General features: G+C 26.8%; 1 protein-coding gene across 4 annotated transcripts; it reads right to left on the minus strand.

Moving 5' to 3' along the window:
• Window positions 1–1155: 1155 nt before the first annotated feature.
• On the minus strand, window positions 1156–16088 carry LOC107437055 (zinc finger protein 271). 4 transcript variants are annotated; one of them, XR_011637855.1, is made up of 2 exons: window positions 8980–9652; window positions 1156–2738 (listed from the first exon to the last, which is right to left on the minus strand). XR_011637855.1 is itself a non-coding variant. In XM_071186056.1 (2 exons), exon 1 carries the CDS (start codon window positions 15865–15867, stop codon window positions 15154–15156), a length of 714 nt encoding a protein of 237 aa, XP_071042157.1. In that variant the 5' UTR covers window positions 15868–16088; the 3' UTR covers window positions 1156–2738; window positions 15018–15153. The 4 variants fall into 4 exon arrangements, 1 of the variants encoding a protein (XP_071042157.1); XR_011637853.1 differs by having other exon boundaries at window positions 8845–9652; XR_011637854.1 differs by having other exon boundaries at window positions 8398–9652.
• Between the last annotated feature and the right edge of the window lie 280 nt (window positions 16089–16368).

A 16368-nucleotide genomic window follows, 5' to 3' on the forward strand; every position in this document is an offset into this window, starting at 1 on the left:
CACTTTCATTATTTTCTTTTCTTAGTTTCAAAATTTATTTTAAATTAATTGCTACTTTAATTAATTTCAGTTAACGAAATTACTCTCTTTCTTGATATGTGTTAAATTCCAACACATTTGAAATTGCATTTTTAAAAATCTACTGATTCTTGAGATTGTATGTACAGATTAAAGTAAACATTTAATGCTGTCTTAATATAGACTTGCATAGCTGTAGAAAGTAATTAATAAACATGAATGATTTTAAAAAAAAAAATGCTAATTATGTTAATTAAAATTCTACCTTTTGATTGAAAAGCATTTGCATTATATTTTATCAATGTAGGATTAAAAATGAATATTTTAATATAAAAATATATAGATAAAATATTTATTTATTATTTGATGAATGACTACATTTATAAACACAATCTGTTACATTTATTTTGTCATTTTAAAAATCAAGAAGAAAAAAAAAGAAATCACAATTTTAAATTAAAATTATAGTTTGCTAATTGAAACTTTGCTTTAAAGTTAAAGTATGGGGGTCTGTCCAAGACAAATTTATTACCGTTTAGCGGCACCTTCACAAATTCAACTTTAGGAAAAACTGTAGAATAATTTCACAAAATATGTTTTCTTAAAATTTTATTTTTGTGTCTCGTAAAAAAAACGATAGATCCATATTTTTAAAACTTTTTTGTGTTGATTTTTTAATATAATTTTTTATTTTCACAAATTATGTTTTAATTTTCACAAAATAGGTGCATCTCAGAAAAACCTAAACAGATCCCTGAAGTACTCTTTAAATTCTCTATTTCATTTAGTCTTTAAATTTCAATCATGCATTTGTCTAAAATGGTTGTCATGCATTCAAAACTATATAACGAAAAAATATTTTAGTAAGTTAGAGCTCCTAAAATATAGTTATAATATAGTTTTAATGTTAATTTAATTTTGACTAAATATTTATAAAGTATTTTTAATTGTAAATTAAATTTTTTACAGTGTATTTGAATAAAAATCAAAAAAAATCTGATTTAAATAAAAGAAAATTACGAACCCTGGTAAGCACTGACATAATTGAATTAATTAACAGGGCTCACCAAAGAATTACCAGGCAATTTTTGCAAATCCAGGTCTTTTTTTCTTTTTTTCTCTTTTTTTTAAAAAAAAAAAAAAACATTTTCAGATTGTTAAAAGATTAGTTGCCATTCATATTGTAAAAGTTAATGTATGAAACTAATCTGCATTCCATTTAATGATTTCATTGAAATTGAATTGTAAAAATAAGTCCGGAAATTAAAATTTGCAATTTTTTCATGCATATTAAAAAAAAAAAAAAAAAAAAAAAAAAAAAAAAANAAAAAAAAAAAAAAAGAGTAAATAAAGAAATTCGCCAAAACATTGAAAAAATTATTTCAACAAGTTTTTAAATTTCGCTACTAGACCAGCAAATGTGTTATATTTACTTTTATGATGAACTGGAAATTATTTCCAGTCAAACTTGTTCTTAGGAAATAACTTTACATAATGCAATTAAACATTTTGACGCAAAACTTGAACTACTTTCAAAGCAACTAAAAACTGAACAAAAAGTAAAAACAGTATATTAAGTTGCAATGTTTACTTAGTAAAATTATTATTAAAATCTAAGAATCTTTCAGTCGAATAGATTTGAATTTTTATGTCACAATATGCTTCTCCTTAAATATAAGTAATAGAGTAACAATCTTACCTTAAAAAAATTTTACATCGCAACAAAACAAATTATAAATAGTAACCAAATATTTGACTTTCTTGTTAGAAGCAAATAATGCTTTTATATTCAGTACTCAGTAAGGAAAAATTTAAGTATTTTTGAAAGAAAACTTGAAGTTCTCCTCAAAAACCCAATAAACCATAGGTTTTTGATGAAAAATCTTGCTGGGATGGGATTATTCAAACCCTGTTTCTTACAAATCTGTTAAATTTTTAGTACAATCATGAATTTTAAAAAAATTTATGCTTTCTATAAATTTACAGTTATTACACATTGAAATATTACACAGATTCATTTAATTCTCTTACAGATTCTTACAGATTCATTTAATTCACAGATTCTATTAATTCAGGAAATAGTTTTTGCTATGGATTCTAGTTTTGAACTAAAAACTAAAAATTTGAACTAAAAAATTTTTCCTATCAACTATAGTGATGCTAAAAAATTAAGGACTTTTAAAAACCTTGAACCAAAATTAAGTACTCTCAAGGGCCCTTATTATACAAAATAAAAATTAAGTAGTTTTTAAGGACCGTGGGAATCCTGAACACAATAATTTTACTCAAATGTCTCTCAGTAGAATAAGTTATGGAGTTATTGTTTGTATACTAATAACTATTACTGGATATGATATTAAAAGGGTAAAGCAAATATTATACTTCAATTGCTTTAAATACATCTAAGTTTTACAATGGAATGAATATCAAAGTAATTCAGAGCAATAAAAAAATCATAATAAAAAGTTCAACCTGCGAAGTCAACTCCAGATTCACTGAAATGCCTGTTTACTTCAATGAACATTTGACTCCCGAACTGAAGCATCTATTTTATCTTTCACGTAAGGCTAAATCTGAAAAGGGATTCAAGTTTTGTTGGGTTCGTGATGGTAAAATATTCCTGAGAAAAGATGAATCGTCCAAAATTATACGTGTGAAATCATCTCAAGACCTTAATATTCCATCCAACTGAAGAAACATTTTTATCTGTGCCGGACTGCCTAAAAATTGAAAATTTGGACGATTTAAAGTTTTTTATTACCTCAACCTGTAAGTTAAACATTAATATTTTACATATAAATATTAGAAGTTTAAGAGCCAACTTTGATAATTTTATTTCACATATTTCTAGCATGATTGAAAATATAAGTGTCATAATTATGTCGGAAATTTGGATTTACCAAAATGAAACTAATTTTTACTCAATAGATGGTTATAATTCATTCTTTAATTGCAGAAATAATAATCGCTCTGGAGGTGTTTGTGTTTTTATTAAAAAATGTCTTGATATTTCAGAGTTAGCTATACATTTTGTTTCCGCAGAATCTATATTACTTTATTGCAAATCTTTAGATTTATTATTTCTATCTTTATATAGATCTCATGATTTTACTGTTGATTTTTTTAATACTGAACTTAAAGTAATAATCTCTAAGCTTAAATATCCTAATATAATACTGATGGGTGATATAAATATTGATATTCTAAGTGATGATTTTATTACTCATGAATATATTAATTTATTATGCCAATTTGGATTTCAAAATTACATAGACAAACCAACTAGAGTAAATTCCTCATCAACTTGCATTGATCATGTCTTCGTAAAAACAAATAAATTTTCAATCAAATCCGGAATATTCATAAATGACATAAGCGATCACTATCCAACCTTTTGCAGTGTTCATTACGATGAGGTAAATAAAATTAAGGAAGCTGAAAATAAAATTTCAATCAACTATAATAAGCTCAATAATTATCTGTCAAATTACAAATTTAATTACAATCCTCAAGATTCTCTTGATCAACAATATCGAAGTTTTGTTTTCAAACTCAATAATTTAAAAAATAATTTTAAATATAAGCATAAATCAAACAAAAAAGCCAAAAATAACTGGATGACTAATAATATCTTGATTTTAATTCGAAGAAAGGAAAAACTATTCAAAAAAACTAGAAAATATCCATGGGATATTATTTACAAAACAGCATACAACACTATAGTTTCTGAGCTTAAGAACTTAATTAAAACAGCAAAATCAGAATATTTCAAATTCAAATTTTTAAATTGTGATTCAAATAAACAAAAATGGGATCTTGTAAATGGTATTATTGGTAATCAGAGCAAATCACTTACTTTACCTGATATTTTAAACGACTATGAATCTTCTGATCAATTCAATAAATCATTTGCAAATGCCTACAATACCTCAAACCCAAATTTAAACAGTTTGCAAATATATATTTCACCAAGTTTAACCTCGTTTGTTTTCCTAGAATTGAATGATTGTGAAGTACTTCACTTAATAAATTCTCTTTCTAATAAAAACTCCTTTGACTATGACGGTATTAATGTAAAATTAATTAAACTATTTGCTCTCAATAATATAAATTTTATAACTAATTTCATCAATACCTCAATCAAGTCATCCATATTTCCAACTTCTTTAAAAAGAGCAACCATAACTCCTATTTTTAAAACCGGCGATAAAAACTGCCTATCAAACTATAGACCAATTTCAATATTACCTGTTTTTTCCAAAATCATTGAAAAAGCTCTAGCTGATAAAATGTACAATTATTTAAAACATACAAATTTTTTCTCTGTTAATCAACATGGATTTATTAAAGGCAAAAGTACAGAAAAAGCTCTTTTGGAATTTTCAAAATTTATTCATAATAGTATTGCTGAAAATAAGATAACAGTAGCTATATTTCTTGATATATCAAAAGCTTTCGATAATGTCAATCACAATCTTTTAATTAAAAAATTAGAATTTGCTGGTTTCAGAGGAATTATGTTAAATTGGTTTGTTTCATATCTTTCAAACAGAGAACATAGAGTTAAAATCCGAAGTAATTTTAGTAATTATATTTTTTCAAACCGTGGTGTTCCTCAAGGATCTATTCTAGGACCCTTATTGTTTATTATATTCATCAATGACTTTTGTCAACTCAAACTTTTTGGTAAGATAATAACGTATGCTGATGATTCCGTAATTTTGTATTCTTGCACTGATTTAAATCAACTAATTTTTCAAATTCAATCTGATTTACGCATAATTTCAAAATGGTTTACAATAAATGACTTAAATTTAAATCTAAATAAAACTAAATATATTTATTTCAGTTTAAGAAAATCAGAATTTAACTTAAATTTAAAATTTCACTCTCTCTCCTGCAAAAGTACTAATGAAAATTGTCAATGCTATATTCTACAATCTGTAAACAATATCAAATATTTAGGACTATATATCGATTCTAATTTAAAATGGAAAACACATATTAACAATTTAGTTAAAAAATTGCGTTTCGTTTTAGTTAAATTTTATCACCTTAAGAATAAAATTCATTTTAATTTTGTGAAAGCACTCTATTACTCCTGGTTTTATTCTTTAATTAATTATGGTGCGATAATATATGGCGGTGAATATAAAACTAATTTACTTCCCTTAATCTCAGTTCAGAATAAATGCTTCAAGATTATTAATTCTCTAAATATAAATAATTCAAGTGTAACTACTACCAATATATATACAAGAATTAACCTATTACCATTTCGCCATAATGTATTTTTTCGTATTTTACTCTATTTACACAACAATAAATTAATATGCAAATTAAAAACTAATGTGTCTGAAAGGAGACCAACTGAAATGTATGAGATTCCCTTCTTTACAAAAGAAATTTCACGAAAACAGTTTTTTTACTTAGCACCTAAATTATATAATAAATTACCATTTCAGTTGCAAAACATCAAAATATATTCTTCTTTTAAGCGTGCTTTATTTCAATTTGTGATGAACATTGACGATTTAGATCTCTATTTTTCACTTTAAAGGAAGCATTTGATTTTTTATACCAGTCTTGTGCCAATCCAAATGAATTTCTTATGTTACCTTTGTTATTCTTTTTTTATTTATTTATTTATTATTTTTTTTATATATAGTTTCATGCATTTTTTTTTGTTTTCTATTATTACAGTGTTCAACAATATATGACGTCTTATGATGAGCAATTTATGATTGTATTTTTCTTTTTTTTTTAAATTTCTATTTTAAATTTGTTGTATTACTTTTCTTTGTCGCCTGGACAGGATTTTCCTCTTGACGACGAATATATATTCTTTGTATTTATGTGTTTTTGTTCTCAATAAAGTTATATTTGTTTGTTTTATTTGTTTGTAAAAAATGCCCAGTATTTATTATAGTCCTATATGATAATGAAAATGCCTTGCTTTCTCTGTGGCCGGCAGTAGAAACAAATCTTAAGATCACCTATTCCTGGCTAACAACTTTAGCGCTGCGAAACTCAGAGCAACACAAACAAACATTAACAGCAACATGGAGAAAAATATTGAAAATTATAAATGTTCATAAAATTTATTGCATATTAAAATTTCAAAATTCTTTTTTTTTTTTTTTTGTAATCTTAAAAATGAATACAAATTAAGTCAATAGGTACAATACATTTTTGTACAGAGTAAAATAAACAGTCAATGCTGGCGATGTGGAGATTTAAGTATTAGCTATAAGTTGTCACTTTGGATGTCAAAAATGCTTCCTGTTTGCATTTAATTATTATTGCTTTTAAATACAGTAGGAAGGAAAATTATATTATTTATACCTCGTTTCTTAAAAGGATGCATTTTTAGGAATAAGCTTTGGATGGTTCATCATTTTTGGAAATGCTTAAAAAGAAAGCTTTACATTAAGATTTACCTAAAATGTTTAATTTTTGAAAAATTAACGACATGTTTTAAAAAGTTGCTACAGTTTAAAATGCTACAACTAGCTACTGGCCAGTATGAAATTTGTCTAATTTTCTCTATAGCTATACTCATAGCTGAAGAAAAAATCCAGATCTTATAGGAAATGATAATTGTTCATGATAATTGTTGTATAATGCAGTATTTTCACTACAGCGCGAGAATCTTGCTTATTTTTTTCTTTTCTCGCATTAAAAAATTATTAAAGCGAGACGTTCGCGCACTCTATTAATCAATTTCAAAATGCTTGAATTTTTGAAAAAAAATTTGTCTTCGGCCATTTTGAAGAAAATCTGTTTCACTTTTCTTCCTTGATCTTCCATTATTTTCAACATAGATCCCTGTTATCTAGCTTCCCTATTTACCAGTATTGTTCAGAACTGGCGCGAACAGCATAACACAATGCCCCCCCCCCTCCCCCCCGGGATGACAGAACACCTTTTTCTGCAATCATGTCTTCACGGAAGGTAAGATTTCTTCATGTAAGACGTTTAAACTTTTTTCAATGCTACAAATTTACTTAGTGATTCCGAATTGTTCAGCAAGGTCATTTGGCACTCAAAACCGAATTAAGACAAAATATCTTATACAAATGACTGATAAACATTTGAACAACCAAATGAGAAAAGCTGATGAAAAAGTAGATATAGAACGTTTTCCATACGATGATGCAGCAAAAATATTCAATGCTTTAAAAATTAGAAGATGTTAAAAATGTATTATAATTAAAGAAATATTTTTTTTCCAAGTCTATTCGCGTTTTTAAATTATTAGAAATCTCACTTAACTTTTTGAGATCTCACCCTGTTTTTGAGAAAGGGTGAGAAATTCTCTCTCATTTTTTTTCTGTAATGAAAACACTGTATAATGTAAGAAATATTTTACACATAGGAAATTTTTCGGTTTTTTATAGTCATCAAAATAGAAAAACTGCAATATTTTCCACTTATAATTGACATGAAACATATTTAAAATGCTATATATTATGCTTACTCATAATTTTGAATATTAATAAGCATTTAATCCATCAATGATAAAAAGATTTTTAATTAATTCGAAAGAATTCTGAATAAAAATAAACTGAAAATTTTCGAGCAAAAAAAAGATTTGAACTGATGTCTATAAATAAGGTAGGCTTCATTATGTATCAGTAATAGTTTTTTAAATATATAAGCAATAATCTATATGAAAATTCTAATTCAATAAGCATTTTTTTACGAAACTTACTTAATTTTAGGAAATTTTCTAAAATGCAAAAAAAAAAAAAAAAAAAAACCAGAATTTTAATAAAACCAGTAAATAATTAAGTTGATAATAATTAAGAACTCTTAATTATTACCTAAAATATAAACTGAATAATTGTAATTTTGATCATAAAATATTAAGCGGGCCGTGATTTAGAAAAAAACATTCAATAGCTTACCAATTAATCTAAGCTATATAAAATCATAATTATAGTAGTATATGTAATGCAAGTATTGTGTGTGATTTACTATCTAATAAAATGTCCCCAATGACAAAAAATAGGCTTGTCCCATGGTTTTGGCAGTTTATGAAGATTTCGACTGGTTTTCAACCTGTCATGTCAAAAACCCAATTTCGAATACTGTTCTGCACGTATTGCAATGATTAACTTTTTAAGAGATCATACTTCATAATATATTATATTTTATAACCGTTGCTAAACAGCCAATCTAATTTTGAGTTTACAACTACCAATGTTCACATCTATAGCCTTGTAATTTTAAAACTAATCAAGAAGGCACCAGAATTTTTGGATCAAGTATTGTAACAAATGTGCCTTCCTGGTGGACTTTATAGTAGAACTAACCAACATTTGCGTATAAAGAGGAAAACCTCCCATGGTTAATTTTAGGCAAAGGGACTCTTACCCATGATATGTCTATCACTGAGAAAATTTTACGTCATTATTCTCAGGCAGAAGCGGAATTCGTATCAACCAGTCATATTGGGATTTGAACTAAAACCACTCCACTGAGAGGCAAGGGCTCTTATTGTACATTTGAAATCTTCCATTTTCTTACTTTTATTAGACAAAAAAATCTTATAGTTGTTTGCCCTGGTGTGACTACCAATTATTGAACCTTTCCAATTGGTAGGACCTTTTTATGAAGTTATTTTTAGTTTCTCATGATTTTGGTGTAGATCATGATTAGAAAACATTTCCGAAAATGTCGCTTTTAGGTCATTTTCCATATTTTCTTCAAAATAACAAAAAGTTTGCAAAACAAGAGAGATATCTCATTGCAAAGTAATACCGAAAAAATTCGTAAACTCAATTTTTAATGTACTGAATCATACACAACATGAATACTCACTATTGCTTAATGACGAAGATTTTTTCCTTATATCAATTGCTCTTTTTTCTTCACACAATTTCTAATTAGGCTCTCTTTTAGTATGATGAAAATAAAGACATTAGAATAAGATAATTGGTTATTGCAATTACATACATTTTCAGGCTTGTGTGATTAAAATACGCTTATAAACCTTCGTCAAGTAGAAGAGGACATATAGCACAATAGGAGAGACAGCACCAAGTAGGACCGCCCCTTAATCAGAATAAGATAATATTCATACAAATAAACTGTATAAATATTTCTTAAAAATGCTCTTTTTATAATTTTTGTTCAAGAGTCGAAAATGATACCCAGTATTTAGTTGCCTATTTCTACCCACCTACATTATTGACGATCGCAACGAGCTATAGGGGGCGTTGTTGCAAAGATTGTATTCACCTTATCTGAAGGCGGAGCTTATTTTCGCTTGAAGACGTAATGATCCGCTTAAACTTTTTCAACCGGAACTTATTTCTTTTCGAATGTTTTTATTTAAGCTGATTCAATCATCGCAGATATGAATCGCTTAACATGAAAAATACATAAAAGTTACATAATGCATAAATAAATACATAAAGGTTCTTTGAATACATAAAAGTTAAAAAAGAAATACAGATTCTTTGAAGTGTGTATGAATCTCAACAAAAAGAACTTTTCTGTATATATTTCTTAACATTTTTCCAAAAATAATTTTTTATCTAATATATCCAGTATTGTTATTCTTTAAATTTCAAGATTTCATCAAGCGTAATTTCAAATAAAATTGGTACTTTCCCATAATGTAATGTAAAATTTAAGGTAATATCTAAATAGAGAAACAAGACTTTTAACACTATATANAGTATTGTTATTCTTTAAATTTCAAGATTTCATCAAGCGTAATTTCAAATAAAATTGGTACTTTCCCATAATGTAATGTAAAATTTAAGGTAATATCTAAATAGAGAAGCATGACTTTTAACACTATAAATAATTCAGATTCCTGTGTGCTATATTTGACATATAAAAAAATAAAGTTACTTTAAACCAGAGGTGGCATTTTGTGTGGCACACAAATTCAATTTAAATTGGAAAAAAAAAAACTTTTTTAAAAATTTTTTATATAAAAGAATTAGTTAAAATTAAACAATACAGAAATCACATTAGTGCAGGGTTTCTTAACCTGTGGTTCATGAACCCCTAAGGGGTCCATGAGTTATATTTTGGGGGTCCGCTGACAACTCCTAATTTTTAAAAACGTTTGGAAGCCTACCCATTGCTTGTAAAGCGAGCTATGGTAGCTATAATTCCGTTTGCTAAAATGTATCTTTGCAAAGAGGAATTTTCCGCACTTGTGACAGTAAAAACATAACATCCAAATCGATTGAATGTCGAACATGATATGTACGTTGCTTTGTCGAAAACCATCCCCCAATTCAATTTATTAATTAAGGAAAAGCAGCAGCAACCTTCACATTAAAAATTTTAATTTTAAAAATTTTTTATACGTACTATTAAAATAATAAAATTAAATGTTTTCTAATAATTGATATCTTTAACAATTATTTTTTTCATAGGGGGGTGGTCCGTGACTTCTTAAAAAATCTTAAAAGGGGTCCATTATATCAAAAACAATAAGAAACAATGCATTAGTGTTTGTATCCTTGTAAGTTTTCTCCTAATTATTTATAATTGTAAAATTGCTTCATTTAAATTATATAATTATTTGTTTATAAAATATATTGATTTCATTTCAATGTTATCTATTTGAATATATAAAACAAACAACTCCAGACAGGGTATCTGCTACATTTTAGATTATCAGATTCATGACTAATTCCAAGAACTTTTCATGACTTAACGAAGTTACTATTTTCTCTGACAAAAACAGAATAATAAATTTAAAAAGCATTATAATAACATTAGTTAAAATAATAGGTATAACCAAAACTGTTATACTCCGCATCTTCATATTTATTGATTTCAAATTTAAGAAAATAGAGTAAAGAATGAGTTGAAGCAATAAAATAGCTGAGCAAAAAAAAAAATTTTTTCTTTTTGCAGAATTGTATTCTAAAGATTCTTTTCTTATTCATCAGAAAGAAAAGAAATACTCCTGATTCTTCTGTTCTCATTTCCGAATTTAAAAAAAAAATTGCCAATGACTGGCTTGCTTCAGCTAGAATTTTAAATTGATAAAATAAAATAAATAAATAATTCTGAAATCACAGAAGTTTAAAAGATTCACTCTAGAAATGATGTTTTTTCTTTCATTTTTTGAAAGAACACCATAATTTTTATTGAACATGATAAAAACTTTTTATATTTTAATAAAATAAGACTCTGAGCAAGGATTTTGTTACAAATTCGGATATTCCGAACGCCATGAAATTGGGAGGGGGATTCCATTTTAAAAATTAAATTTTTTGGCGACCTGAATCCATGACTTTCCATGATTTTTTTTAGAAAATAGTTCAAATCATGACAAATTTTGTTCAATTTTGTTGACTTTCCAGGTGCGCGGATACTCTGTCAAGAGCACTAACAAGCCATAATAAATTCTAAATTTTTCTAAAAAGGCCCCTTCTCTCTTTGGTAAATGAAGCTGAATCTTAATTTAACAAANTAAAAAACACTGCATTAGTGTTTGTATCCTTGTAAGTTTTCTCCTAATTATTTATAATTGTAAAATTGTTTCATTTAAATTATATAATTATTTGTTTATAAAATATATTAATTTCATTTCAATGTTATCTATTTGAATATATAAAACAAACAACTCCAGACAGGCTATCTGCTACATTTTAGACTGTCAGATTCATGACTAATTCCAAGAACTTTTCATGATTTAACGAAGTTACTATTTTCTCTGACAAAAACTGAATAATAAAATTAAAAAGCATTATAATAACATTAGTTAAAATGATAAGTATAACCAAAACTGTTATACTTTGTATCTTCATATTTATTGATCTTAAAAAAATAAAGTAACGAAAGAGTTGAAGCAATAAAATAGCTGAGCAAAAAAAAATTTTTTTTCTTTCTGCAGAATTCTATTCTAAAGATACTTTTCTTGTTCATAAGAAAGGAAAGAAACACTCCTGATACTTCTGTTCTCATTTCGAAATTTTTAAAAAAAATTGCCAATGACTGGCTTGCTTCAGCTAGAATTTTAAATTGATAAAATAAAATAAAAAAAAATAATAATTCTGAAATCACAGAAGTTTAAAAGATATTTCGTTCTAGAAATGATGTTTTTTCTATCATTTCTTGAAAGAACACCATAATTTTTAGAGAACAGGATAAGAAAATTTTATATTTTTATAAAATAAGACTCTGAGTAGGGATTTTGCTACAAATTCGGATATTCCGAACGCCATGAAATTGGGAGGGGGATTCCATTTTAAAAATTAAATTTTTTGGCGACCTAAATCCATGACTTTCCATGATTTTTTTTAGAAAATAGTTCAAATCATGACAAATTTTGTTCAATTTTGTTGACTTTCCAAGTGCGCGGATACTCTGCCAAGAGCACTAACAAGCCATAATAAATTTTTTTTCCTTTTTTTTTAAAAAAAAAAGGCCCTTTGTTTCTTTGGTAAATGAAGCTGATTCTTAATTTAACCACAATATCTGACATAAAAATTTAAAAAAATGCTAGAAAATTCTTCTTTTTTTCCTTCCAGTTTCATTAGTCATGCTAAGATAAGATTATTTTAAATATTTATTATTAAAAAAAAATCTTTCTTTATCCTTAAGCAATGAAAGAGGGGCAAGTTTTGTTAAATATTTTACATTTTTTAAATTAAGAAAATATTCTAGCATATTGTTTAGGAAAAAAAAATTGAAATCAAAATTTGCTTCTACTTTCAAAACACAAATGTGGATTAATACTTTTACCTAAAACAGTTTGCATCTTTAATAACAAAACACTTAAGAATTCTATTTATCAGAAATTGAAATCTTTTAAAATATTATAATTAAAGTAGTAACTTTATAAATACACGTGCGTAAGCTAAATGAATAATTTCTTATTTTATTTGTTTTAATTTAAAATTTTTTGTTTAAACAAATGCTGCACATAGTTATTTTAAACAAAATTATTTTACGCATTTTTGCTTGAGTAGAACGTTAANAACAAAACACTTAAGAATTCTATTTATCAGAAATTGAAATCTTTTAAAATATTATAATTAAAGTAGTAACTTTATAAATACACGTGCGTAAGCTAAATGAATAATTTCTTATTTTATTTGTTTTAATTTAAAATTTTTGTTTAAACAAATGCTGCACATAGTTATTTCAAACAAAATTATTTTACGTATTTTTGCTTGAGTAGAACGTTTAAAATTGAGGGACTTAGGTTTTAGGACAACATTAACGTCGATAACGGCCACATAGCATAAGTAAGTGGTGATTTAAAAATTGTCTGTAAGAAAATTGAAATTTTTTGATAGGTATTACAACTGTAAATTCGTTCAACACTTTTCCTTCGAAAATGCACCCCATTTTCTTATTTTTATATTAAAAAGTTGGAATTGTTATGAATGTTTTATAATGTTGAGAAAATTGCTTGATTTGTTTCTAGTTTGTTTCTTAAAATTTTCAAGTTTGTTTCTTAATTTTTTTTTTCCTATCAGAAATGAACCGTGTAATGTTTACCATACTTCGAAAAATGCTTGAAAAGAAATGTCTAACATCATTGATATTAAGTATTTTTAAAAATCTTTTTAAACTTGAAAAATTTTGAAAAAAAAATGGCTTTAGTTAAAAATGTTACAACTAGCCTCTGGAGTAAAATGTCCTAATTTCGTCCCATAGCCTGGTGTAAATGTGGTTACAAACCCTACTTTATTCAAAGGTAATATTTTCAAATTAAAGTGTAATTCTCTCTCTTTTGTATAATTCTCAAAGACATATTTAACAAATTACCAAAAATTTCACAAGATAAAATTTAAAAGCAGAAAAACACTGGAAATTTTTATTGCTAACATAACTGTAATGTATTTATTTATTATGTTTTTTGGATCAAAAATGTTCTCCTTAGCAAGCTGTAGTGTGAAAGAAGTTTTTGAAGGGGCACATATTTTTTATTTATTTATTAGTTAGAAGTTTTATTAGTTAGGTTACTACTTACCTAAAAAATCAAGTTCAAAAAGTTTCAGTAAAATTGAAGAATATTTAGAGGTCACTCGAATCATTTGAATTTTTCTAAATACGGATTATCTAATATTTACGACTTTTGTCGAAAATTTATTGGATATTTAGGAATGTTTGTATACTTTAAGTCCATCTATTTTCAAAACAATCTATCATTCTTTAGCCAACTTATACCTTAAACCAACTTACCGGTAATACTTTGTTTTTGTTTAAATTGGATAAATGTGCCAACTTTTAAAGAAATATGCATTACGCAAAATATCTTACTTTAGAGAAATTTCAATGATTCGAGCAGCCACGAAATATTCTCCAAATTCGCCTGCTTGAACTTGATTTTTTAGGTAAGTAGACAAGTTTAATCAACAAAGACACAAAAACTTACTTTTTGTTTGCCTAATCAACTAAACAACTGTAATATGAAAAAAATATTGCATTTATTACAAGAACCATAAAAAAAGCACACACACAAATTCAAAGAATATGTTATGTTAAAAAAAAAATTTTTAATTTAATTTCTTACCACATTAGGAAAATTTCAAAAACTAGTGGGCTGCGCCCCCTGCTCGCTAACGCTCGCCAACCCCCGAAAATTGCTCCGCAATCTTATATGATTTGCTCCGCAAACCAAGCTCGCTTCGCTCGCTACTAACTTCGGTACATTGCAAATGCACAAAATTCTAAGAATTCAAAACAATCATTCAAATCCATATAACATCTTTTTCTTTGAAAAAAAAATTACATCTTTTTAGTAAATACTAAGTCATTANCCATAAAAAAAGCACACACAAATTCAAAGAATATGCTATGTTAAAATATTTTTTTTAAATTTAATACATTACCACATTAGGAAAGTTTCAAAAATGTACTTAAAATTATTAGGTAAAAAAAATCAATTTTATAAATAAATCAATATTAATAGCGTAAAATGGTACAATATTTTGAGGAAAAAAATAGGTGTAAAATTATAATAACAGTGGTAGTAATAACAGAAAAAAACAGATTGGCAAACTTACATAAATATTTGCTCAGTCCGATGGCAGTACTGTGAAACAAATTTATTACATAAGCTACAAAAAAGAGGTTTTTCACCTGTATGAAAATGTTTGCGTTTAGCCAACTATTATGAGAGAAACTTTTATTACATGTACTTTAAGAATTAGATTTCTCTACAGTATGAGTATGGCTATGCCTAGTCAGAGAGTGTTTGTGTGAAAAAGTCTTATTACATATACTACAAGAAAAAAGTTTCTTCCCAGTATGAACATAGCTGTGCTTAATTAGATCATAACGATGTGAAAAAGTTTTATTACATATACTACAAGAATAAGGTTTCTCACCAGTATGAGAGCGACTGTGCTTAATCAGATCACCATGATGTGAATAAGTCTTATTACATATACTACAAGAAAAAGGTTTCTCCCCAGTATGAACACGGCTGTGCCTAATCAGATCACTATGATAATAAAAAGTCCTATTACATAAACTGCAAGAAAAAAGTTTCTCACCAGTATGAACACGGCTGTGCCTAATCAGATCACTATGATGTGAAAAAGTCTTATTACATATACTACAAGAAAAAGGCTTTTCAACAGTATGAACACGGTTGTGCCGAATCAGACTAGAACGACGTAAAAAACTCCTATTACATAAGTCACAAGAATAAGGTTTCTCCCCAGTATGAAAGCGCATGTGTGCATTAAGGTGGCAATTCTGAGAAAAAGTCTTATTACATATACTACAAGAATAAGGTTTCTCACCAGTATGAACAAGCTTGTGCGTAGTCAGATGAGTATTACGTGAAAAACTCTTATTACATATACTACAAGAAAAAGGTTTCTCACCAGTATGAACACGGCTGTGCATAATCAGATTACTATGTGAAAAAGTCTTATTACATATACTACATGAAAAAGGCTTTTCACCAGTATGAACACGGCCGTGCCGAATAAGATGATCACGACGTGAAAAACTCTTATTACATATACTACAAGAATAAGGTTTCTCACCAGTATGAACACGGCTGTGCGAAGTCAGATTACCCTTACTTGAAAAATTCTTATTACATATACTACAAGAATAAGGTTTCTCACTAGTATGAACATGTCTGTGAGCATCCAAATCTTGCCTCTGCCAAAAACGCTTAGTGCATACTTTAGAAGAAAAAGGTTTTTCATCATCATGAACATCAAGCGTAAGTAAGTTGTTGCTCATTGAGATAGATATTCTTCCACTTTGTGTTATTTGTGTGTAGCAAAACACACTTACTACACTTTCACTTGAATTGAAATTTTTGAGAATGTTTCTCTGTTGAATGAATGATGGAAATACTTATGGATGCAGAATGATCTGAAAGCAAAAGGAAAA

This window comes from Parasteatoda tepidariorum, chromosome 10 (assembly GCF_043381705.1).
Source record: "Parasteatoda tepidariorum isolate YZ-2023 chromosome 10, CAS_Ptep_4.0, whole genome shotgun sequence".
In the NCBI taxonomy this organism is placed as follows: Eukaryota; Metazoa; Arthropoda; class Arachnida; order Araneae; family Theridiidae; genus Parasteatoda; species Parasteatoda tepidariorum.